The sequence below is a fragment of the Podarcis vaucheri genome, assembly GCF_965113315.1.
Source record: "Podarcis vaucheri genome assembly, chromosome: 4".
NCBI lineage: Eukaryota > Metazoa > Chordata > Lepidosauria > Squamata > Lacertidae > Podarcis > Podarcis vaucheri.
In genome coordinates, this window is record NC_138762.1 from 87,345,513 (window position 1) to 87,371,352 (window position 25,840).

The 25,840-nt window shown below is 38.0% G+C and overlaps 1 protein-coding gene across 17 annotated transcripts in view; it reads left to right on the forward strand.

Annotated features, from left to right (window-relative positions):
• DOCK9 (dedicator of cytokinesis 9) overlaps positions 1 to 25,840 on the forward strand; it is a 142,168-nt gene that overhangs the window by 63,642 nt on the left and 52,686 nt on the right. For all 17 annotated transcript variants that reach the window (XM_082218515.1, XM_082218518.1, XM_082218513.1 and 14 more), the window contains 12 exons: positions 9,309 to 9,425; positions 13,553 to 13,642; positions 14,500 to 14,582; positions 15,773 to 15,842; positions 16,939 to 17,034; positions 17,692 to 17,826; positions 19,717 to 19,891; positions 20,702 to 20,769; positions 23,411 to 23,485; positions 23,583 to 23,723; positions 24,281 to 24,478; positions 24,572 to 24,694. In XM_082218515.1, the coding sequence (XP_082074641.1) occupies positions 9,396 to 9,425; positions 13,553 to 13,642; positions 14,500 to 14,582; positions 15,773 to 15,842; positions 16,939 to 17,034; positions 17,692 to 17,826; positions 19,717 to 19,891; positions 20,702 to 20,769; positions 23,411 to 23,485; positions 23,583 to 23,723; positions 24,281 to 24,478; positions 24,572 to 24,694 (1,284 nt within the window). In that variant the 5' untranslated portion in view covers positions 9,309 to 9,395. The remainder of the gene's footprint in view (positions 1 to 9,308; positions 9,426 to 13,552; positions 13,643 to 14,499; positions 14,583 to 15,772; positions 15,843 to 16,938; positions 17,035 to 17,691; positions 17,827 to 19,716; positions 19,892 to 20,701; positions 20,770 to 23,410; positions 23,486 to 23,582; positions 23,724 to 24,280; positions 24,479 to 24,571; positions 24,695 to 25,840) is intronic.

Below are 25,840 nucleotides of genomic sequence, written 5' to 3' on the forward strand. Positions count from 1 at the left end.
TTCTTTCACGAATGTTAACAATTTCATAAATAATTAAACTTCATTGCTGGGGCTAACGTTCTAAATCATACGACATCTTATGTTTCATACAACTTGTAATACTTTTGCAAATAGTCTTTGAATTTTTTCCAATCCTCCTCCATTGCCTCTTCTCCCAGGTCCCGGATTCTTGCAGTCATCTCAGCCAGTTCCATGTAGTTCATCAGTTGCGTCTGCCACTCCTCCAGTGTGGGCAAATCTTGGGTCTTCCAATACTTGGCGATAAGAATTCTTGCTGCAGTTGTAGCATACATAAAAAAAGTTCTATCCTTTTTTAACACCTTCTGGCCGACAATGCCCAGAAGGAAGGCCTCTGGTTTCTTGGGAAAGGTGTACTTAAACACCTTCTTTAACTCATTATATATCATTTCCCAGAAGGCCTTCACTTTAGGGCACGTCCACCATAGGTGAAAGAATGTCCCTTCAGCCTCTTTACACTTCCAACATCTATTATCTGACAAATGGTATATCTTAGCGAGTTTGACTGGGGTCATGTACCACCTGTATACCATTTTCATAATGTTTTCTTTCAAGGCATTACATGCCGTAAACTTCATACCGGTGGTCCATAACTTTTCCCAGTCTTCTGACATGATATTGTAACCAATGTCTTGAGCCCATTTTATCATGGCTGATTTAACTGTTTCATCCTGAGTGTTCCATTTAAGCAGCAAGTTGTACATTCTCGATATTACCTTGGTCTTTGGTTCTAGCAACTCTGTCTCAAGTTTCGATTTTTCCACCTGGAATCCTATTTTTTTGTCTTGCTTAAAAACCTCATTAATTTGGGCATAATGTAGCCAATTTTGCACCTTATCCTTTAATTTTTCAAAGCTCTGCAACCTCCAATTACCTCCAATGTTTTCTATTATTTCCCAATATTTCGGCCAATATGCCTCCATATTGGATGTTTTCCGAGCTTTGGCCTCTATTGGTGAAATCCACCTCGGAGTTTTGCTTTCCAATAAGTCTTTGTATTTTTTCCAGACCATAAATATTGCTTTTCTGACAATATGGTTTTTAAACATTCCATGTGTTTTCCCCTTGTCATACCACAAATACGCATGCCAACCTAACGAATTATTAAAGCCTTCCAGATCTAGGACATCAGTGTTTTCCAATAAAATCCAATCTTTCATCCAGCAGAAGGCCGCAGCTTCATAGTATAACCTTAAGTCCGGCAGGGCAAACCCCCCTCTCTCCTTTGCATCAGTTAATATTTTAAACTTTATTCGGGGCTTTTTGCCCTGCCAGACAAATTTAGAAATATCCTTCTGCCACTTTCCAAAACAATCCACTCTGTCCACGATCTGCAAAGCCTGAAACAAAAACAACATTTTTGGCAAAACGTTCATTTTTATAGCTGCAATTCGGCCTAACAAGGATAGTTTCAATCTTGACCAGATTTCTAGATCTTTTTTAACTTCTGACCAACATTTTTCATAATTGTCTTTAAATAAATTCAAGTTCTTGGAGGACAGATTAACCCCCAGGTATTTCACTTTTTTAACAATGTTTAATTCTGTTTCCCTCTGAAACCCCTCTGTTTCAGTAACCGTCAAGTTTTTCCCTAACACCTTAGTTTTTTGTTTATTCAGCTTAAAACCCGCCACCCGACCAAATTTCTGAATCAATTCCAAAACTCTTTTTGTGCTAGATTCTGGCTCCTGTAATGTTAAAACTAAGTCATCTGCAAATGCTTTCAGTTTATATTGTTTCGCTCCGACCCGTATTCCTTGTACTTGCCGATCCTCCCTTATCATTTTCAGCAAAACCTCCAGGACTGAAATAAACAACAGAGGGGATAGGGGGCACCCCTGGCGTGTTCCTTTTTCAATATGAAGTTCTTCTGTCACCACATTGTTCACTATCAACTTAGCTTTTTGTTCAGAATAGATTGCCTCTATTCCATTCTCAAACCCCCTTCCCACTCCCATCCCTTCCAAATTTTTCTTCATAAATTTCCAAGAAATGTTGTCAAAGGCCTTCTCCGCGTCAATAAAGATTAACACCGCTTTGGTGTTAATATTTGTTTGTAAAAGTTCCAAAATATCGATAATGTTCCTGGTATTATCATACAAATGTCTACCTGGGAGAAAGCCTGCTTGGTCCTTATGGATTACTTCATTTAATACTTTTTTAAATCTGTTAGCCAAAACATCCGCAAATATTTTGTAATCCACATTTAGGAGTGAGATGGGGCGATAGTTCTTAAGTTGAGTCTTTTCAGTTTCCACTTTAGGTATCAATGTGATGAATGCTTCTTTCCACGTATCTGGTGCCCTCCCTCCCCCCATAATCTGGTTGCAGACCTCCATTAATGGTTGTATTAAATAGTCTTTTAAAGTCCTGTAGTATTTGGAGGTAAGTCCATCGGGGCCCGGAGATTTGCCTAGTTGCATATTCTGAATGGCATCCTCGATTTCCTGTTGTGTTATTTTACAATTCAAGATTGATCTCTTCTCTTGAGATAATTTTGGTAGGCCATTATCTTTCAAGAATTGTTCTATCTCAGTTGTCTCCTCGGGTTCTTGTGTGTACAATTTTTTAAAATATTTCTGGAAACACTTTCTAATTTCTCCCGGTTTCTGAAAGTTTTTCCCTTCAACTTCTAAGTTGGTGACATAGTTTAATTTTTGTCTCTTTTTCAACTGCCAAGCGAGCAGTTTCCCACATTTGTTCGCAGATTCAAAAGATCTTTGTTTCATTTGTTTGATTTTCCATTCCACTTCTTGGTTAATCAATTTCGCATATTGTGACTGGTGAAATTTGATTTCTCTTAAAGTCTCTTTTGATTTTGGATTCACTCTTAATTTTTTCTCTCCATCACTTATCTTCTCCAATATCTTATCTTTTTTACTATTCCAAAGTTTTTTCTTGATTGTATTCTGTTGTATCAGAAACCCTCTCATAACAGCTTTACTTGCGTCCCAGATAATTCTTTTTTCCACCGAGGTATTCAAGTTAATTTCAAAATAGTCCTTTAAAGTTTTTTGGGCCTTCTTTACGATCTCTTGATCTCTTAACAGGTTGTCATTCATTTTCCATCTGAAGGAGTCGGCAGTAGTAAATCTCATTTCCATTTTCAAAGCGTTATGGTCGGAGCAAGTCTTTGGGCAGATTTCTATTTTTGTAGTCTTAGGTGCCAGCCCTCTAGTTGCCCAAATTTGGTCGATTCTTGTCCATGACAGGTGGGCCTCAGAAAAAAAGGTTCCTTCTTTACCTAGGGGGTTTCTCGTCCTCCATAAATCAATTAGGTCCATATTGTCAGTTAGTTCAAAAAAAGTTTTTGGTAGTCTTCCGTCTTTAGTCAAATTCTGATTCTGTGACTTATCCATCAAAGTAGAGACGACCCCATTCATATCTCCCATCATAATGATGTTGGAGTAGTCCAGATAGTCCAGTAATGTCTCATGCAGCTTCTTATAAAATTCTGATTTCCCCTCGTTTGGTGCATAGATTCCTAATATCAAAACTTTTTCTCCTTGGGTCAGAATTTCAATAGCCAGGATTCTTCCTTGTTCATCTTTAAACAAAAATTTTGGTGATAGATTCTCTTTGGCGTAAATCACCACGCCTCTCTTCTTAACTCTATCTGATGAAATAAATTCTTGGCCTAATCTTTTATTTGTTAACACCTTCCTGTGTAACCTGGTCACATGAGTTTCTTGCAAGCAAATTATGTCCAAATTCTCTTTCTTTAATATATGGAAAATCCTTTTGCGTTTTTCTGGGGAATTCGCGCCATTAATGTTCCAACTATAGAGCTGCAGAGACATCCTGTATCAATCTGTTGTTACTCTTGTTGGGTGTCTTCTTTTTTGTCCAAATCCGAGGGTGGTGGCTCTTTTCCTAGCTCTGGTGGTGGCCAAATAGCTACCGCTCCTTTCTGCAAGTCTTCTCCGTGGTCGTGTAGGAACTTCTGGCTATCCTCTTTCGTTTTGATTTTTATCTTCTTTCCTTTGTATTTGAACGAAAGGCCTTGTGGAAACTCCCACCTGTAAGGTATTCCGTTGCCTCTCAAAAGTCCAGTTAGGTCAGTGTAGTTAGATCTTAGATCCAGTAATTGTTTAGGTATGTCCTTGTAGATTTGTGCTCTTCTGTCCTGGATCTCAAGTGCTTTATTGAAATGTAGGTCGAGTAGCTTGTCTCTCTCCTGCTTAGTCCTTAAGATAATCAAACAGTCTCTAGGTCTGTCCTTCCCAGCAGCCCTTCCCAATCTAAATGCAGTTGTTATTTTAAAGTCTATATCTTCGTTTATACCCCAGAATTTAGAGAATTCTTCTGTCAAAAAGCCAGTCAAGTCCTCTTTCTCAATCTCTGGGATAGAGCGTAATCTCAAATTATTTTCCCTGTTTCGCAGTTCCACCAAAGACAGATAGGCCTGCTGGTCGGTAATATGTTTATGGAGTGGCCTTACCTCTCCTTTCAGTTCCTCCACTTCTTTAGTTACTGCTTCTACTTTCTCATTCGCAGCCTCGGCCAATTTTCGATTTTCAGATACAACGTCCTTTAGGTTTCCAATATCTTGTGAATGCTTAGCCACCTGTTCAGAAAGTTTGTTAATTGAAGATGTGGCTAAGTCAATTTTTGCAGTTTGATCATCCACTTTTTTGTTCAAAATTGCAAATTGTTGTAGCATTTCCTCTAGAAGAATGTTGGATCCCCCAGCTGCCATATCTTCACTTGTTAATTGTTCTGATTCTTCAGCTGGGGTTGTTGGTAATGGTACAGCCTGTAGTACCGCAGGGACTGAAGATCTACGGCCCTGGGAAACCAAAGTTGTTTGTACCAATTTGCCTTTCCCTGCTTTCGACGCAGCTCTTGTTTTTGGTTTACCACTCATTCCACACTCATTCCACACCTGTCTTTGGATTCAAGGTCAAGCTGTCAAAAGTTCCATGGGAAAGACAGGCCTCAGAGTGAGTCACCAAACCACAGAGAGACAAAACAAAGTCAGTTCTCAGGAAATTGTAAATCCCAAACTCCACTAGAGGGAGTATTGTTCAGTTCATGAAAGAAGAAACAAAGTTTCAGTCGCCATTAAAGTTCCTACAGTTAGTTAAATTAATGAATGTCTTTAGAGAAGAACTTTTCCTTCTTGCAGAGCCCTCTCAATTTTGCCACAGTAGTTTCTTAAAAGGTGCAAAATACAGTTGCTTAATTGTATCCACCGGTAGTGCCTCTAAGTATCTGTTTCAACTTTGTAAGTGTATCCGCAACACAACTTTTTGCCCGCTGCAAGTCCGGGACTAGGGATTTTCAAGTCTTTAAAGTTTTGAAAGTTTTAGCGGAGAAGAAACCCCAAGTAAAATAAACACAGTCACAGAAAAATAAAGATAACTTGCCTTTCCCTTCAATTTCCGAACTTCTCCAGACGTATGCTGTCTCTCATTTAAAAACCCTTTTGTACTGCTTCCAGCTTGTCAGTTTCTTTGCCTTTGATCATTAAGCACCTCCGGGAGACGGACTTCCTTTTTCTCGTCTCCCGCTTTCAGCCGAATTCACAAATTTGTAATCCAATCTCAAATAAATCCTACTCACGAGTAGTTACTTTGTAATCCAATGTAAAGGAAGAAAGGTCGGCGCTCATCGGTAACAGCCACGCGGCTTCACTCCCGCAGAAAGAGCGATGAATCCACAGCACCGCTTCCCCTCCGCGCTTCCGGAGCCCCTTACGGGGTCCCTTCTTCGTTTTGGGGGTCGCTCTCGGTGCCCGCCGGATCCCACGGCCACGAGCTCGCTCTGCTCGTGGTTTAACTTAATGGGTCGTCGCTTCGCCGTAGCGAACAACCCTTTTCTGCGGAGCCCCTCTTTGCTGCGCAAAGAGGACCGCCATTACACGTTTCGCGCCGCCTCCGGAAGTCCTAACCTGAAACAGTTCTTAACCTGAAGCACCACTTTAGCTAGTGGGGCCTTCTGCTGCTGCCATGTCCCGGAGCGCGATTTCTGTTCTCATCCTGAAGCAAAGTTCTTAACCCGAGGTACTATTTCTGGGTTAGCGGAGTCTGTAACCTGAAGCGTCTGTAACCCGAGGTACCACTGTATTTGATCATGGATTAATAGTCATTATTTCCCTACCCCATAGTATCATTAATCTAAACAGTGGTGTGAAAAGTACAAATTACAGAATCTAGCTCTTCCATTTGTTCGTGTATATTTTCTTTGGTGGAGGAAATGACTGTTATGGTTAGCAGTTCATGCACAGGGGTAACAGATTCTTTAGGTAGCTTGTTTCCCTTTTGAGATCAACAAAGAACTAGTATTTGTTAATAGCACCAAATGGAACTAATTGACATGAAGGGGTGTGATTGGATCTCAGCTAGAAGAGAGATGCTATCATTGAGCTCTATGTAGTGTCCTTTCCCAGGGGCGGAGGAAGGGGGGTGCAGTGGGGGCAGTTACCCTGGGTGTCACCACTGAGGGTGGTGACAGAATGCCAGGCGGCACTCGGGGGGCCTGCAGCGCGCCCAAGCCACTTGTCTCTCCTGGGAGACACATGGGGCTTGAGCATGCCCGGGCTCCGCTTTGCCAAATGGTCCGCCCGCTGCCTCCCCCTCAGCTGTAGGGCAGCAGAGTGGGAGGAGTCAGGTAGACTCCGGAGGCCCCGCAGAGTGTCCTGCCCTGGCTGGCCCTGCCCCGGCTGGCCCTGCTCCATGGGTGGTTGGCCCCACTCCCGGGCGCAGGGCACGCGACCACCCCCAGGCGCCTGATCGGCTTGCTCTGCTGCTGCCCTTTCCATCCTCTGTTTATAAGGCAGGCTAATTATTTAAAACCAGAAACAAATTTAGCAGCAATACTGTTAAATTGAGAAACGATTTCCTTTGAAAAAGATTCTGAATTAAATTTAGATTAGGAGTAAACAAAAATAGCTCACCCACAGATTTTTAATGGCTTTTATTGGCTCAAAAACTCAAGTAAAAGTTGATCCATCTGTGTCCTAATACTAGAATGTTCAAGCCAAATGGCTTCCATTGTGTTTTACTCCTTTGCGCCGCGCTGTTGCTGTTTCAAACACTGAGAGAAAAATGAAGATACTAAGTAAACCTGTGTCTACAATACTCTTTTGGGAAAATGTCTCTGGAGTCCTTCATGGTTCTGTCTTAGAAGCAAGGCAGAAAATTTGCTGCAACTCTTAACTGTACACATTCTAGCATTTAAAATCTGCCACCTGGCTTATGCAGGCAATTAAGAAAATTGATGGTCACTGATTTTAAATGTGTATGTGTTGTATTTTATTGTAAACTGCTTTCATGTTTTTTATGATACAGTGGTATAGAAATATTTAAATAAATAAATAATACACATAAAAGTTATTTATTCCTATATAGCACAATAAAAACATTTCTGGTTTGCTATCATATGCGGTTATTGCTTTCACATACAGTTGTGTGAAATACCTATGTCACGGCAATCTGTTTCTAATAGAACCTAGATGGGTAGCTATATCATGTCTGTTAAAGTTTTGATACTTTTCTGCAGTATGCCTTTCTCAGAGTAGGATCAGTTACCTTTATGTTCTTTTTAATCAGTGTTCCTTGATTAAAGGAATTTATCTTTCACATTCATTGGAAATGGTCAACTGCTTTAATAAGTCTCATCCTGATTTGTTCATTTGCAGAAATCATTAGATTTTGCTGGTGGTTTCAGCGAAAATATGTCTATATAACTAGAGATGTAATGATTTAGTTATCTAGCTGTTGAGTAACAAGTGGGATATTATGGTCAAGTTGTATTTCAACCAGAAAAACTGTGTGTGTGTGTGTGTGTGTGCACGCGCGCGCCTTGTATTTCTTTAGGGTTTGGTCTATTTTATTATGTCGTCAAGAGTTTCTACGTTTACTTTTGAAGTTAAGTTTGCCTATTCTTTTGCATGTGGGTGTTCTTATTATTCTTTGAACTAAGTATGCTCCGCTATACAAACAATTAAAGCATACTTTTCTTTTTTGTGATAATGTATTGTGTTCTCTGTAAGAAAACAAAAACTAAAACTTAGTTGCACACTCCCAGTTCTCTAGCCTCTCCTTTGATAGTGTTTCTTTCCAAATATAACATTTTGTTCTTTTGAACTCCATCCAATATGACGTTTTATTTAACAGGAATGTTCCCATGTGGTAGATATTAGAAAATCTGAATTAAATTTGACTAACCTGTGTTGCAGATCAGTGTGTCTCCAAATAAGCCTTTTTCGAAGAAAATCTTAACATATGCTGTATCTTCCTCTGAAAAAAATGATCTTTGATAAAAAGTCTTCTGATTTGCCTTAATTTACTTCATGTAATTGTTAAATATTGGGACTTACGGTAAATTCCCACATAGTGTTGCTGATACAGAGAAAGTTTACATATTTTCCAGTAAAAGGAGCATTCAGAAGAAAAATACTTTATGGGAATTCTCGTACTATTTTCTACAAGCTTCCTTCCATGGTATTTACACAACTAGAGCCTTTCTAGATAGCAATAAAAACCTTATCAAGACATGTAAAGTGTTCTATTGCAGCATAATTAGTATTCACAGTTTCAGCTAGAAGTTTACCTGGATCCATGATCCAAAAAGTTTTTTTTTTTTTTTTTGGTTTTTTGTTCAGAGATTCTTTAAAAATAATCAGTTGCTCACTTGGAGTTGGGCAATAATTGGCATAGTTTCTTTATCTATGTTATGGAGAGTAATTTTGCTTAAATTGTATGTATGTATAATGGATAGATAGTTGGATTAGATAGTGTTATTACAGTTATTTCCAAGCCATTAGAATCAGGTTGCTTAATTGCAGCAAAATATACTAGAGGTGTTTGCCTTGTGTTAAGAAAGGCTGCACAATATTCAGTGATAAGAGTAAAATATCTCATTTGTAAACTAGGAGAATACTTGAGAATAATGCAGCTATTAGATAAAGTGAAGCATCAGCTTAATGACATAATACTGTGCTGATTAAAAGGAATGGAATGCTTTATATAAATAAACCTGCATAATTTGTTAAGCATTTTGAACTTAAGTAAAACTTGACTTGTGTCTCCATTGGGTACAGCCATTTCTCCACACATGTTGGCTATATTGTTTTTTATACAAACACTTTGTTATCTGTAGTTCAGTTCAAACTCTGTTTCTATGGTATTCTAACTTTATTAAGTCTGCAATCCTATACACACTTTAAATGGAGCTTAATGTGTAGAATTGTGCTACAGTAGCCCATGGGTATATAAATCCACATAAGTATATTTATAAATAAATTTGTGTTATCTAATAACTTAAATATTTCTATTTCTTTTTAGGCAAAACCAAAGCTCATTGAACCAATAGACTATGAAAATGTCATTGTTCAAAAGAAAACTCAAATCCTCAATGATGCCTTGCGTGAGATGCTGCTTTTCCCTTATGATGACTTCCAGGTAGCGTCTTTAATTCCAACACTAGCAATTTTTTAAAAAGTTATTGTATATTACCTTGTCAAATGCTATTTCCTTTAAACTTAGATTCAGCCTATAACCTAACTGATTTTACTGGTTACTATTGCTTCCCCTCCCTCTAGGTATATGTGTGTATGTATGTATGTATGTATGTGTGTGTTTGTGTGTGTGTGTGTGTGTGTGTGTGTGTGTGTATACACACATACACACAGTGTATGTGTATATATGTGTTATACACACACACACACACACACACATATATCTTTTAGTACTTTTAAATTATAAATATGGTAAATATGATTTACCATTATGAAGAAACAAGGCTATTGTTTCTTCTGTGCTGCTTAGTTGCTTGACTCCAGACTCTGTTCAATGTCTTGGTCCTAATCTTAAAAAACATTTTTTATTGAGTGACTCCTTGTACATTTGTGTCTGCATGCTCAGATCAACATCTGAGGTTCTGTGTCTTGCTCTGTGTGTCTGATGTGCAGGCAGGTACAGATTCTCAGTCATGGAATCTAGCTGCCCTTAGGGATGCTGATGTAACTCCCATCACTGTGTGGTTTTGCCATATAGTGACGTCTTGGCTCTTAAGGCAGGGTCTTTGAGATTGCACAACTTGGCTTTTGGCAGATGGCTGTGTAGCTGATTTCCCCACTGTCTTTTTTGTGTCTTTCATTTTTGTTTGATTCTGTGGCTTTGGTCATGTTAATTTTTTTGTTATAAAACTCTTATTGATTTTATTGTATTTTGTATCGGTTATTAATTTGATTAACTTTTATCAATTTTGGAGTTCTTTTTTGAAAGAAAAATAGAATACAATTTTTAAATAAAAAAGGAAAAGTAAACTATGAAATTTACTATATTTAATCACCTCAGTGTAGCTATTGGAGTTATTTCCTCCCCAAGACAGAGTTCTTTAATTAAAAATATATATAAACAAATATTCTGCTTCCAGAATAAGGTTAACTTAATTGTGTGCATTTCTACAGTGACTTCTTCCTTTACCTCACCATAAAAAGGCGGGGAACCTTTTTTAGTCTGAGGGCCACATTTCCTTCTCAGCAATTTTCTAGGGGCCACACACACCAGTGGTGCACACAGAAGCAAAAGTATGTGGAGCAAAAAATGAATGCCCCCCCTTATATAGTAGGCTGTTCTCTACACAAACTCATGCATCCGTCTCTGTCCCCAGTCAAGGCAAGCAAAATGCATCATCAGAGTTCAGCCAGTCAAAAACAATCAAGGAGGTTGCAATACAGGACTAGAGGGCAGAGTCAGAGGTGGTTAGGAAGAGATTGCAGTTTGGGAAGAATCCCAAGGACCAGATAGAGAGGCTTGGACAACTTCTTTTGTCGCTTGGGCCAGATGTCCCCACCCCGGATATAGAGTCTTCCATCCACTACTTAAAACCTGGTTGTACAGCTAGCATAAAAAAAACCCAGCGGTGTTAGTTTGTCTCACAAGAAGACTTGGATTTCTTACTGCAGCCATGTGAAAGTATTTTAACTGCTCTGGGATTGACCACTATAACTGGCTGTGGCATGGTGACATTGCTTTAAAAAAAAACACAGCAAAAACTATTCTGAAGGGTCTCCAGCTATCATGGAAGTAACTCAAATTAGTATGTAACCACTTTGACAGAGATGGTGCAAAAAATGAACATGTAACATAGCATGGCAGACCTGTTTCATGTGTTTGCTGTATCTTCTTGAGACTTGTAGGATCTACTGGGGTTTTACTATTCATTAAACTCCTTTAAGAAAATGATCACGGTTCTGGCTGTGAGATTTCTCTATTTCTTGTTGAAGCCCCATGTATCCTGATGCAAAGTAAAATGAGTGATTTTTTTGTTGATATTTGCCTTAAATGTTTGATATAAATACTGGATTTAATTCATGGAATGCTGATATTTTTTCTGGATATGAGCATGTTACTTTTTTTCTTTTTTCTTTTTGGTAAATGGCCTTTGTTTTAAAGAAGGATGCTCTCCTTCTTTAAAGGGTTTGAACTATGTTTATCTCTGTTTGGATAATACTATTTTTAGCAGAACAAAGGAAGAAGTATGCTGAGTATCCATGGAAAGACCAGTATTGAATGCAGGAAGCAGGTGTGACTGCAAACAATAGCAAATGTATATGTGGCTCAAAGAAAGTTAAACATCTTGGGATTTGTTAGCAATCCAGTAAGACTCCAAATAAGCTTAAAACCATCCTAGAGTGTAGGCCATAATCTTGATAAGAATTATTGGGAAGACATCAAAGTTAATACACATAATGTACTTTACAAAACAAATTAAACTACCAGTTCTGCCACAGAGCTGACTTTCTGATGCACAATTTGATTTGTAATACAGTAGTAGCCATACTATGTTACTGTACTCCATATAATATGTAATGTAATACTCCATTGCTAATAGCTACGGAGAGAGTCATAGGACTATTACATCAAAAGAGGCAAATCACTTGGGGATCCTTTGTTTGAGTGAAGTTATGCATATGAAGATTTGTAGATGAGGGATTATTGTGGTGTAGAAGGATAGGAGAGGCATGAGTCTCATAGTTCAGGCATACACTAATATGAGGAGGGGGAAATAGGACATGCCAGGGGAGGTTTGATTTAGGGGAGGAAAGAATTATTTTGACTAAAAGTAGAGCTGAGACAGAAAGTTCCTTCAGTTTGAATTTGGGATAGGCAAAAGTGGGGGCTGATTTTCCCTTACAAAATATTTTTGGGGTAACTCCCCATAATTTTGGGAGAGAGGGGCCCTCTCAGTAGCAACTACAGCTTTCTCTTTATTTAAATTGCTTTTCTGTCAGCTGCTATTCCCTCTTCCAGTGCTATATGTCATAACATAGTCCTGTAACAGTCCACCACATCTTGTGAGGGCAAAGTAAGATTGTTGTTGTTTTTTTTAAAGCAAATGAGGAAAGCTCCCTGAAGCTTAAATACAAATTAACCTTCACTCCCAGGAATAGTTCCAAAATATTTCCCCAAATTTGCTGCCCCTAAATGGGGTGATGAATTAGGGGAGGGCATTTTTCATCTGCACTCAGTGAAAGAAAATGAAGGCCATCCCTCTGTTGACCCCAACAGACAAAACATAGGTTTGTGGAATTGAAGAGGAGCTGCTACGAGAGAAGTAAGGAGAAACAGCATCAGCGGTGGGTTCTAGTGAGCTCTTGCTGCTGCCGCCACTTCTCTGATGGGAGAGGGCTTCAGCAGGGATGAGCAGTGGCAGTAGCAGTAGTGGCTGGGTGAGGCAAAACACTTTTTCATTTTGCCTCAGGCAGCAAATCAGGATGAGCCGCCCTTGAGGTTCCTTGTATCTGTGGTCAGTTAAACTTCCAGGCAGTCTACACTCTTGTGAAAATTAGTCTTCAGCTTTGTTAACTCATACACAGCCTTAACAACTGTAGAATAAAGATGCTTAAAAAGTTGAATCTGAGATAAGAGAGGTAGGAAAAAACTGGGACAATTTCTTTTAGCTTTTTTCGTATTTCAAAAACAGGATTGTGAACACTAAGGGCCCTGTCTCAGAATGATATGCATGATGACTAAACTAACAAAATCCAGGCTACAGTAAAAACGTATTAGTTCTAAAGTGTGGTGTAGTGGTTGGACTAGGATTTGGGAGACCATGGTTCAAATCTCCCCTTGGCGTTGAAGCTCACTAGGTGACCTTGGACCTATCTTACAGCATTTTTGTGGGTATTAAATGAGGAGGGGAGTGTATACCACCATGACCTCCTTGGAGAAAAAGGTGGGATAGAAATGTAATTTATAATAATACTGTAATGACAATTTATTTCCATAGTGTGTATTTTGGTATTTTACATATAGTTCCAAAAAAAAAAAAAAAAGAATTAACAAATTGATGAAGAACAAACCTTTCCTTGTGAGCTATTTGAATTTAGAAATCATTTTAGTTAAATTTTATATTCATTTCAGCCTCAGTCCTTGCCATATTTATTTGGGAGTAAGCCGCATGGAACTCAGCGGTGCTTGGTCTTAGACCTTGATAGAATTGCATTGGAGGATGTAATTAGCACTTATAAATACAAGTGAAAACTATTTGCAATTAATTATACTTTGATCTCTCACTAAAGACAGCAGTACTGAAACGACAGCATCGATATGTATGCTCTACAATTCCTGATAATGCAGAGAAAGAAGCTCAGAGTTTATTTGTTAAAGAGGTAATGCTTCTAGTGTATTTGCTACTTGGTTCCCATGCTTTGTATTTTTAATTTTATGTTGTAGCAAGTAGAACATGCAGCAAAATGTTGTTACATAGTTATCAACCCTAAAAGGAATGGTCCTGTTCAGGGCTCCTGCTAGCTGGAATAGAAGACATGTAGTTCTCTTGATGCCTCTTGGAGTTTTAAGAAGAATTTTAAAAAGCTCTCACTTTTTAGTGTGTTCTGTGAAGTGGTAAAGACATTCTGACTGTCCTGCTTTAAATCACCCATTCTAGTCTGTTCATACATGTGTTATTTTCACAGTTGTGAATGTTTTTACAAGTTGAGAATTGTATGGTTTATCTAGCTGTATTATTTCACTATAGGACTTTCAAGGACAGCTACTAAATTAACTTTTATGAAAAATTAGTTGCTAGCATAGCCTTGGTTCTTATAATGAGCTTGACCAACATGCAAGATAAGCTAGTGTTGAAGCGAAAATAAATGAGAATTGTTATGTTAGCAGAGCATGGGTGGAGTAAAAATGTACTTCCTCTGATCGAGGGTTGAAAAGGCTTTACTGCAATTTTAGCCGGATTAGCAGCAGAACAAGCTAGTTGTATATTCAGTAATATTAATTGTGATAAATTTTATACAGTATATGGGTGCATTTTTATTTTTATACTTTTTCTTACTACAGTATCCTTATTTAATGGGGAGAAATGCTTTTTCACTAATAACAAATCTCATCAAAAAATTTAACTGACAGTTTTAAAAGCAACAATTTAAATAAAAAGAAGCTCGCACTGCTAAGAAAATCACACTGTTCTATAAAGAATCTCACTCAAAGTTATATGTTTTGTCCTTATTTGCAGTGCATTAAAACATATAACTCGGACTGGCATGTTGTCAATTATAAATATGAAGATTACTCAGGAGAGTTTCGACAGCTTCCAAAGTGAGTAGGGTTTTCTAGGATTATACTACCTTTGTACTTGCAATAAGATTTTTGTAAACTTTGGATAACTAATCTGAGGCTGTGTGGGTGATTTGGTGAGTGACAATTCCTTATCTTTGTGCTGCTTATGTAATGTTTGAAATAGTTTTGCCTCTCCTCCTTGCCCCCTTCGGATATTCAAGAGGTCCTTCAATGAACACAGAGTAGCACTGTAGTAGTAGGCTGTATCCGTGTGCTTCCTTATATGCTCACAATGTCCCAAACATACTTTGTTAGGCACTTCTGCCTATGACTGGGAACCCTGTTTCTTCAAGATTTTACATCACAGGGAGATTTATAGGCCTGTTGAAAGAAAAAGCCTGCATGCCCTAAACATGTTTGGTGCGTCTTCTTTGGAACTACTGAAAGGGGCTTGAGATCCCCGAGTTCCAGATGTAGATACAACCTACATATTTCATTGGAAACAATGCAGGACACAGGAGTCATTGGGCTCTTATGCTACTTCGTTGTACCACCATATGTTGTATCTGAAGTTGCTATGGGTGGGAATGCTATAAGGAATGTCAACTTTAAATGTCTTCGTTTCATTTTTACCTTTACAGTGCACCTCTGAAAATAGCAACTTGTTACTTGGGAGGTACTACAAAATGGGAATGATTGGAGAGGCAAACATTTTTTAGAAGACAACAAATTCTCCTTTGAGAGGACATATTTGTTGCCAACTCCATTTTATTAAAGAGCATAGAATGTGCCAAATAATGCAAAACCCCAGTAAACATGGAAAGGGGTGAATGTGATCTGTGTGTTAGTACTGGCAGAATATATAGCGAGTATGCCCCAAACACATTGTCTTTTCTGCCATAATTAGGATCATTGCAGCTTGAAGAAAAGTTCCTTTTAATGGTTTCTTGGCAAATAGGAACTTTGTTTTTTATATTTTTTGAAGAGAATACCATTTTCTAATAAGATACAATTGTGCTGAACCTGAAAGGCTAACACCATGCACAGTGTCTCACCTGCCACTGCCCCCACAAAAAGCCCCACTACTTTTATTTCCATTTAGGCAAACTAATAATATATGTTTTTTCAAGTATACATCTCTATTTTACTGTGCATATATGCATTGACCATTCATTACTCTAGTGATCCTGAACTGATTATTGTGGGATGTGGTATTCTTTTTTTCTTAGCAAAGGGACCAAATTAGATAAACTTCCAGTTCATGTTTACGAAGTTGATGAAGAAGCAGATAAGGATGAGGTAAGCATATGACTTCTGTTTTCAACATGTCAGTTTAAACTCTTGTAATAATTATTCAGATATTCTAGCGTGGTAGAATGTCAGATGGTTATCAGAGATGTGTAAAATATCCATCTAAACGCAGTTTTTTGTTTGTGGTGCATATCTGATCCCAGAGTTGGCAGCTTAATAATCCTAGCGCTATTGTCAGCTCCTGCTGACTTCACTTTAACTCTGGTGGAAATTCTCTCAGGCCATGTCTCTCTAACTCAAAACTAGAGAAAGTGTCATTAAATCTCAGTAGTTAAATGTGAAACAAACAAAATTTTAAATAATAATCTAATATGGCCATTGGCACAACCTATCAGCATTAAGTAGTTTTTGCTTGATTCAAAAGACATTTGAAAACATGACCTGTGTGCAACTTTGATTGGGAAATGACCTGACCTACAGGAACCAGAAAGTCACTTTCTGTTATAAAATTATTGTGTAATTAGTTAGGGCATTGTCTTCTTGATTTAACAGATGGCGTGATATGAGGTACTTTCAAAGTTTGTAAACTAATTCTTTATTCTCATATCCTGCCTTATTCCCTCAAGGAAACATATGTTAAAGCCGATGCAATCTTGATCTACCACAGTAACATCAAACTGTTGACTACAATTGGCAGACAAGTTAATAGGGCCCTCAAAGATGTAGAAATGTGAAATGAATTTAAGGTTGGAAAAATGAGAAACGGAAAGAAACTGAAATGGACTTACTGTATTTATCAATCTCTAGTACAGTTGTGCCTTGCATTCCAAGTGCCTTGCGAGTCGAACAGTTTGGCTCCCGTACAATGCAAACCTGGAAGTGAGTGTTCCGGTTTGCGAACGTTCTTTGGAACCCAAACGTCCTCTGCGGCTTCTGATTGGCGGCAGGAGCTTCCTGCAGCCAATTGGAAGCTATGCCTTGGTTTCCGAATGTTTTGGAAGTCAAACGGACTTCCAGAACAGATTCCATTTGACTTCCGGGGTACCACTGTATATATAGAACCAGCAGCTCATGATAAAGGACCCAAATATGTATCACTGTCTTATTGTAGCCTTTTCTTTTTTAAAAAACAAACAATCCCCAGGATGCAGCCTCTCTAGGATCTCAGAAGGGAGGAATTACAAAACAAGGATGGCTATACAAAGGCAACATGAACAGTGCTATCAGTGTTACTATGCGGGTAGGTTTTATCTCTTCTACTAGACTTCCTTTTTTTCAGATAAATTTTTATTGTTTTCAACATGTGGTTCTTTTTCCAACCATCCTTATTGTCACATTATAATCCCTTTGACTGCCGAGTCCTGACTTCCCTCCCTCCTGACCCCTGGTATATACATCACATACTTTTTGCGTATATTATTGTCATAACTCTACTGTTTTACATTGGAGGTGTTATTCCAGTCCTGCTAGTGTCTTAATATTTTTGTTGTTCTCCTTTATATATTCAATAAATTTATTCCAATTGTTATAGTATCTCTGTTCCTCTTCTGCTAGACTTTCAGTGCACACAGTTGCACATTGTCAATATTATTGATTTCAACAGCACTTCAGCGTGTTTAGTGCATTGTAGCATTGGGGTTGAAATCCGAAGAACTCCCTACTAAAGATCTGTGAAAGTGCATTTTCACTTTCTCCTCTGACAACCACTCTTCACAATGCTACAAGATGTTTCTGAAGCTGCTTTTGGGCCAGGCAATATGACTGTTCCTGTTTAGGGGCTTGCAAGCCCTTGCATGTTCTTAATAGGGTCTTTGGATAATGGTGTATGGAAATGGAGTTCTTTTGTGTGTGTTTTGTTAGTTTCATATTTTTAATGTGACTACTTTTTCATAACTAGTCTTTCAAAAGAAGATTTTTTCATCTACTCCAACTTGGTGATGGATCATATAACCTAAATTTCTACAAAGATGAGAAAATATCAAAAGAACCAAAAGGGTCAATATTTTTGGATTCTTGCATGGGAGTGGTCCAGGTAAGTAGAGAATTATACTGTTTAATATGTTGTTTAAGTATTGTACAAACTTAAATCTGTATGTTCCTTTTGTCTCTCTTCAGTACTTTTGGAGTGGATAAATAGGTTTAGGTGGCAGTCATAAATATAGTAGGATGTTTACCTCGTTAAAAACACAGTCTTACTTTTGAATATACATGATTGCTCCCTCAGTGCATATTGAATAATAGGGATGATTTAGATAAACATAGTGTTTCTGTGCTTTTAGTGAGCAAATAGTCTAAAATAATTGTGCATTTTTTTATTTAAAAAGAGTGCTCTGTTTTTATATAAAACAATCAAGAAATATTGCCACTAAGTGTTCTGTTGGTTGCTGCTGTCAACTGATTATTTGTGATTATCTGCTGACTTAAGTTTTATGTCTCTGGAGTTAAGAATGGAAAAATAAATAAATCACAGAATGGAATTTAAGATTGCATGAAGATCTAATAGAAGCACAAACAGTGCTGCAATATGACTGTAAAATGTTTTGCATAACTTCTTGTGTGGGATTTCAGTTGTAGGAGCTTCATCACATTCATAGCTGTACTCCCAAATGTTTTCACTTGACCTTTCCGATATTAACTTCTTTTTATAAAAAAAACCCAACCCTTTGAAGCAAAACATAACGTAAACTCCAAGTCTAAATCTTGCCAGTAACAAATGCCAAAAATGGGCTGTTTGCATCTGTGTTCTGCTCAAGAACACTATGGACTTGTTCTGATGGAACAAACTTGGAAACAATTGGGTTCTTGGATCTCTCCTAGTGATTATTGCATTTCAGTCATAATGGCAATCATATATTCTTACAAATTGCTTTGCAGCAATAAACATCTTTTGCTTATATTTTGTAGTATTCTAGTTTACAGATTTTGTAGACCTGCATCAGAATGTGTGAAATTGATATTTATGTATGTATGTATGTATGCATGCATTAATTAATTCATTCATTTATAAATGGTCCCATGTGTGAAATTTTATCTTAGGTTTAAAAGAAAATAGTCGTAAGTATTCTTCCCCATATGATAAAGTTGGTTACTGTTGGGATACTGCCAGGGAGACAAAGTCCATCATGGCCCCAAGCCGTCTGCCGGACGATCCATCGATCTCCCGTAGGCACGCAGTATCAGCAATTAGCGACGTGAGTTTCTGGAAAATATCTTGCCACATTCCAGAGCTCATGCACACTCTATCAGCAGATAATGCACAGCAAAAGTCGCACTCAGGAGAGCATTATTTACAAGTTTTATTCAGCGTTGATCAGAACAAAGAAAGACATGACTGCCTGCATCAGTGTCTCCAGACACAGAGAAACGAAAGCAATAGAAAATATATACTTCCTGTGAACAGGAAATACGCAGACTCTGTGACTCACAGCCTGCTCCCTTTTAAGGTGGAACGGAAATATCCTAACAGTTACTACTTCCAATTCTTTATCTGTGTGAAAGTTTGAAACATAGCTCAATCACAAAACTTAACTTAACTTAATTTAACCTAAAAGCAATTCTTATATTGGCTCTACATCATCCTATATCTACACATTTCATATTTGTTTTGATTTTTATATGTTTAGAGCTACACACCAAAAATTACACCGTGCCTAAAACATATGCTTATATTTAATTCTGTGAATGTGAAGCTAGAATCTCTTTTCCACTTGCCAAGAAAAAGCAATCAAAAAGGGCTTCAAAAAGTTAACAAGTTCTACAAGCTCCAGGGATTTATGTTGAACATGTTTATGCACGATACTTTTCTCCACTTCAAACAGTTACATTTGCCCAATGCTTATATATGTGTGATGACCTCAGGTGACAAAAATAAATAAATAAATCCATTGCAGGTAACATATTAATATCCTTTATTTTATTGCAGAACAACAAAGTCCGGCGTTTTGCCTTTGAGCTTAAAATGCAAGACAAGAGCAGCTATCTTCTTGCAGCAGACAGTGAAGTGGAAATGGAAGAATGGATTGCAACTCTAAATAAAATTCTCCAATTAAATTTTGAAGCTGCAATGCAAGAAAAAAGAAATGGAGACTCCCATGAGGGTAAATGCAAGTTACATTTGCTCAGTAATTTAGAAAATGTGATGCACTAAAATAAAGATTTGTAAGGATTTGTGGCTACTAAATACAATATAGTAACTACACACTTCACTTTATTCAGCCACTGCATGAAATGCTTTGTTTCTTTGTGCAGCTGCTAGCTAACATCAACATTCTTGAAGGGATTACCCTTTCCACTAAAGCCCCAGTTGTCTTCTTGCATTTGCAGGGGTGGCAGGTTTCTTAGGTTGGACCATTTCCCCTTTAGATTTGCCAACCTTATGAAGGGAAGGGGAGGGGGTCAGGTTAAATCTGCATCTTGTTCAGCATTCAGTTTCCAACAGTGGCCAGGCAGAAGCCTTTCAGAGGGCTGAAAGCAGCAGCCCTCCCTTGTTGCTTCTCCCCAGTATCTGGTACTCAGAGTTATAATGTGAACACGGAGATTTTATCTACCTGTGATTACTAATACCTGTTAATAAATCTATCTACCATGACTATGTCTAGTCCTTTTAAGATTTATGCTTGCCATCATCTGAAGTGGCCTTAAAGAATTATCTGAATGATTTGGTGATGACTAAACTGTGAACCATTTTATTTAGGGAGTGCTTAGAGTTATCACAGTAAAAAGCAGCTGGTCCATTAGATGGTACCAAGGATAGAAAAAAGTATTGAGGGAATTGCTGATTACAGCAAAAACATCTCGTTAGAATTTGTCTTCTCCATATTTCAAGTTAATCCTTACAACATTTTGGTTATAGCACTTTCCTAAAGTCATCAGTGAATTTTTATAATTTCACTTTTTAAAATTTCCAGATGATGAGCAAAGCAAGATGGACAACTCCTCATCCAGTATAGATAGCTATTTTCCTGAAAGTGCCAAGGTAATGTTGTGCTTTTTAAAATTTTAAAGTATGGTATGTCAATAAAGGAATTACAAAATCTAATCCTAATTATGGGAGCACTGCTGACTGTGTTGCAATTTGATTTATGATACCTTCACACCATAAATGTTCTTTTGCTGAATGTATATCAGACGAGTATTTTTGAAATAGTTATTTAATAGTCTCTAAATCTTACAAAGAAGTTAATGTAGTTTCCCCCTCCGTTGATAACCAAAACCACTCCAACATGAAGTTGCTTTTTTGCACGTTTATACCACTTATACTGAAGAATGTAATGGGTGGACTAGTCTGTCTAGTTTAACTAAAGCAATCTATGGAGGCTCGACTGTAAGACGGATGATAGTTTCCAGTATCAGATCTGTGATTCATCAACTAAAGCCTCTGTGCTCTGCCATCTTCTTTTTTTGCTGCTAAAAATTATTCACTTATTTTTAAAAGGTAGCATTCCCTGCTCAGAAACAGACTTCTTGTTCTGTCTGGGCAATGGAAAGACTGAGCTTTTAAGATAAGCTTCTCTGTGCCATCATGAGTGTGCCTAGATAACAATATGCTGGCCTTGAACTTCCTAAAATAAGACAAATAAAAGTTACTTCTCTAACAGTGCTTGGTGATTCCAGGCACTGGGTAGCAAGATCAGTGAGAAAGAGAGGGAGTAGAGCCACATTAGTAGCATTCTTCATAGAATTGCATCTCCTTGGAGTTCCTCCTACTACAGAATGTTGCTCCCTTCATCCAGTACCCAGTGAGGCTGGATGAATTTAACAAGCATAAACTAATCATCTATCTGTGATAGATGGGACGACATTTTGTTAATTTATTGAAGTTAAGCTGGATATAAAACTTAAAGTGTGAAGAATTCTAAAATTTGTACATTTTAATGCACATATACTGTGAAATAGGAAATGTTTTGGTTTATAGGCAATAATTGAGATTTGGCTCCTCCTTGAAAGTCTGAACACCTGCTTATTATATCTAATCTTGGTGCCACAAATGCAGCTTCCTGTTTCCGTGAATGCTAGAATCTATTTTGGCATCTATGTTTTTCTTGTATGTTCCCCTGCCTTCCAGGGGCTGTGTACTTTTAGTTGCTCTTTACGATCAGCTTATTTTGTTTTGTTTTGGAACCTCTCCAGAGAATTCCTGAGTGCTGTGAACTAGGCTCTAAGCTCACCATCAATCTGTTAGCTATCTTTTTCTATACAGAAACAAATTTACATTTTACATAGGCATGGAGAACCTGTAGCCGTCCAGATGTTGTTGAGCTCCAACTCCTATCCTCTTCTATTGGCCATACAGAGGATTTAATGGAGTCCAACAGCATTTGGAGAGCATGTACAGGTCCATGTCTTAAGCATTCTCAAAAGTGACACAATGTGTGCCCTATATATTTTGGATGCTTTCTTGTTTTGTTTGGTTTTTAATAAACTTTGTAGCAGAATTTCCAATTGTAATATGCTACTTATCATACATTCTTCTCTTAATTTTTACAAAGTATCATTGCAGAGGTTTTGTTTTGTTTTGCAGAGTTCACTGTGCCATCCTAATTCTTAGTGTAGTGCCAAAATCTCCTGTCACAGTCTTCTTTAGTTTCGAACCAAAATAATTCTAGACAGGATGAATGTTGGTCAGGAAGGTTGTGTTTTAGTACAAAAATAACTGAAAAGTAGTTCTTGCAAAAATAAACTTTATTCCTGGAGAACTGTGCAGAACTGAATATGTTGCCAAATGTGAAAGTTTGCCCCATTGTTACACTATAAACTTTGTCTCAATGACTTAATACTTCCTCTTCATTTTATTAGTTTTTCTTCTCATAAGAACAGACACTGCACTATTTCCTTAACCTTGGCACTTGTTACAGTGATTCCTTTTCAACTTTTTGTTTTTCAACTGCTCACACTCTCGATATACCTGATATACCTTTTCATACTTTGCAATGTATGCAAATATGTATGCTTCAGGGTTACAAAATCTCTGAGGATGTACTTTTGGAAGCACCCACTTGGATTGTGTCTGGGTAATAATTAGAATAGTAATAATAATAATAATAATTTATTTATACCCCGGCCACTTTGGGTGGCTTCCGACAAAATACTAAAACTATACAAACATCAAGCATTAAATACTCCCCTAAACAGGGCTGCCTTCAGATGTCTTCTAAAAGTCAGTTAGTTGTTTATTTCCTTGACATCTGATGGGAGGGCGTTCCACAGGGCGGGTGCCACTACCGAGAAGGCCCTCTGCCTGGTTCCCCAGGGAGGGCATTCCCTGTGGCATACCCTAAAGCTTTGGAACTCCCTCCCCACAGAGGTGCATATGACACCTTCATTATACAGCTTCCAGTGAATGCTGAAGATGCACCTCTTTACTCTGGTTTTTGACACTTGAGATGTACATTTTTAGGATCCACTTTGCTTCTGTGATTTTACGTTGTTTTAATCTGTTATATTTGTGAGAACTCTGTGAAATGGTACCAATTATTCACTTCTCTCTAGAAATTTTCCATAAGTAAACTATTGTTTATTGCAAAGAAAAATTGTAACATACGTTTACAGTTAAAGAAACAACCTTTTGTGTTTGTAGTAAAAATCCTGTTTTAAAATATTAACTTATTATTTTGCAGAGTTCCAGAGATTCTGAAATCAAATTCAAAAGTGAAAGCAGAGTGAAACTCTTTGCATTGGATCCAGATGCACAGGTTAGATAATTTGGTAGGAAAATTGAAAATTTTAAAGAAATAATTATTCTTTTTGGGCAAGTGAGACATTGCTTTCTCTCTTCTATTTATTTTAAAGAAACTTGACTTCTCTGGTATTGAGCCAGAAGTAAAACCATTTGAAGAGAAGTTTGGGAAGAAGATTCTGGTGAAGTGCAATGATTTATCTTTCAATCTGCAAAGCTGTGTGGCTGAAAATGAGGAAGGACCAACAACAAATGTAAATACTTCTGAGAGTTCTCAAGTCTCTTGATGTTGGAATGATGAATCAATATCATGCCTAAATCCCCTCCTTCAGTTACCCCCTTGATATATTAATGGATGTTTAGAGAAAACAAAACAATGAGGGACATAACTGCACCTGTAGATGTTTGTCAAGATTTTTATGAACCAGCCCAGAAGCAGAATGAGTGGCTATTGCCAGCAGAAAGAGAGAAAACAGGAAAGGCATAAGTTGTGCGGAACTTCATGAGTAATTGTTAGTTGTTGATTACATAGCAAACATTGTAGTGTCATATTATAGTGTGTGGATTTTTGTTGTTGAATAAAATACATTTTCCTAAAAGAGAGCCTAAAATCTTTACATATTCAGTGGTATAAGGTATTTGGCTCTCTAAATTATAGAGGTTCTAAAATACAATTCCAACACATTGAATTTTTAAAGTAAAAGTCACTGTATAATATAATAACTGCTCTTCCTATGTGCCAATTATCAAGTACCCATTATTTCTTTGCCTGATGGCCATGTTTACTGTTTTTTGTTTTTTTAATGCCCAGGTAGAGCCATTTTTCATAACACTGTCACTTTTTGATATAAAAGAGAACCGGAAGATTTCATCAGATTTCCATGTGGATTTGAATCATAGCACAGTGAGGAATATGCTAGGTAGTGCATCTCAACAAGTATTAAATGACAGCAGCTTACATCGGATTCAAGATATTATTCCAGAGATAATGTTACAATATCCCAAACAGGTAAGGAATAAAGAAGTCATTATTTCCCCTTCTTTGCAAAATAAAGGCCTCTATTTTCATTTCAGTGTCAATAAACCAAGCATTTATTTTCAGGGAATATTCTCAGTGACGTGTCCACATCCTGATATATTTCTAGTGGCCAGAATAGAGAAAGTCCTGCAAGGGAGCATTACCCACTGTGCTGAACCATATATGAAAAGTTCTGATTCTTCTAAGGTATACTCTTGACTGTTTGACATCCCATTTGTAAGTCTCAGTTTGTTTGCAATGCCATATACACTGGAGTATTAAAATGTAGTACATATATTCAAGGCAAATGAGCTTTTCAGGGTCAAAGATCAGATCAGATTCTGAATCCTTTGTTAAACATGAAAGTTCAAAATGTGGTGCAATATCTCCCTTGAATGTTATGGCTCAGTGCAGACATCACAAACCAGGTCTTCTCAGGTGTGGTTTGGAGATACACTAGGGGCTTTCAGGTTCTGTTCCTTCTCCCTCTTTTCTCCCTGCTTTCTTGAAAGTTCAGTCTTTCACTTACTGGCTTTTTCTAACTGTAATTTGCTATGACATCAGAGATGGAGAAGGGACGCGGGTGGCGCTGTGGGTTAAAGCACAGAGCCTAGGACTTGCCGATCAGAAGGTCGGCTGTTCGAATCCCCGCAACGGGGTGAGCTCCTGTTGCTCGGTCCCTGCTCCTGCCAACCTAGCAGTTCGAAAGCACGTCAAAGTGCAAGTAGATAAATAGGTACCTCTCCGGCAGGAAGGTAAACGGCGTTTCTGTGTGCTGCTCTTGTTCGTCAGAAGCGGCTTAGTCATGCTGGCCACATGACCCAGAAGCTGTACACCGGCTCCCTCAGCCAATAAAGCGAGACGAGCGCCACAACCTCAGAGTCGGTCATGACTGGACCTAATGGTCAGGGGTCCGTTTACCTTTACCAGAGCTGGAGAACTGTTGTTAGTGCCTTGCTTTCAAGCCATCATTTGCTGACCCACTTCAAACCTGCCATAGTCAAAGGCACCAACATAACAAAAATAGTCATAAATAAGAAATAAATCATTAAAAAATACACAACCAAGCCAAACAATTTCCAAATAAATCACAAGATCTAAAATAAAGATACAAAAAATGAAGCGGCAACCCCCAACACCACCACCACCAAACAACACCCCAACTCAATCTGTTCAGCAACCCCAGCTTTTGTAGCTGAAATCAGTCAGGGCCCCGCAGAACTCGAGCTGAGCTTCATGGTTGCCTTGAACACACATACAAAATTTCACTCTGATGCCCCTAGCTCAATTCAGACATTATAAATCTGGTCCTCCAAATCCTATTTGGAAACTTAAGAACATACCACTGGCTCC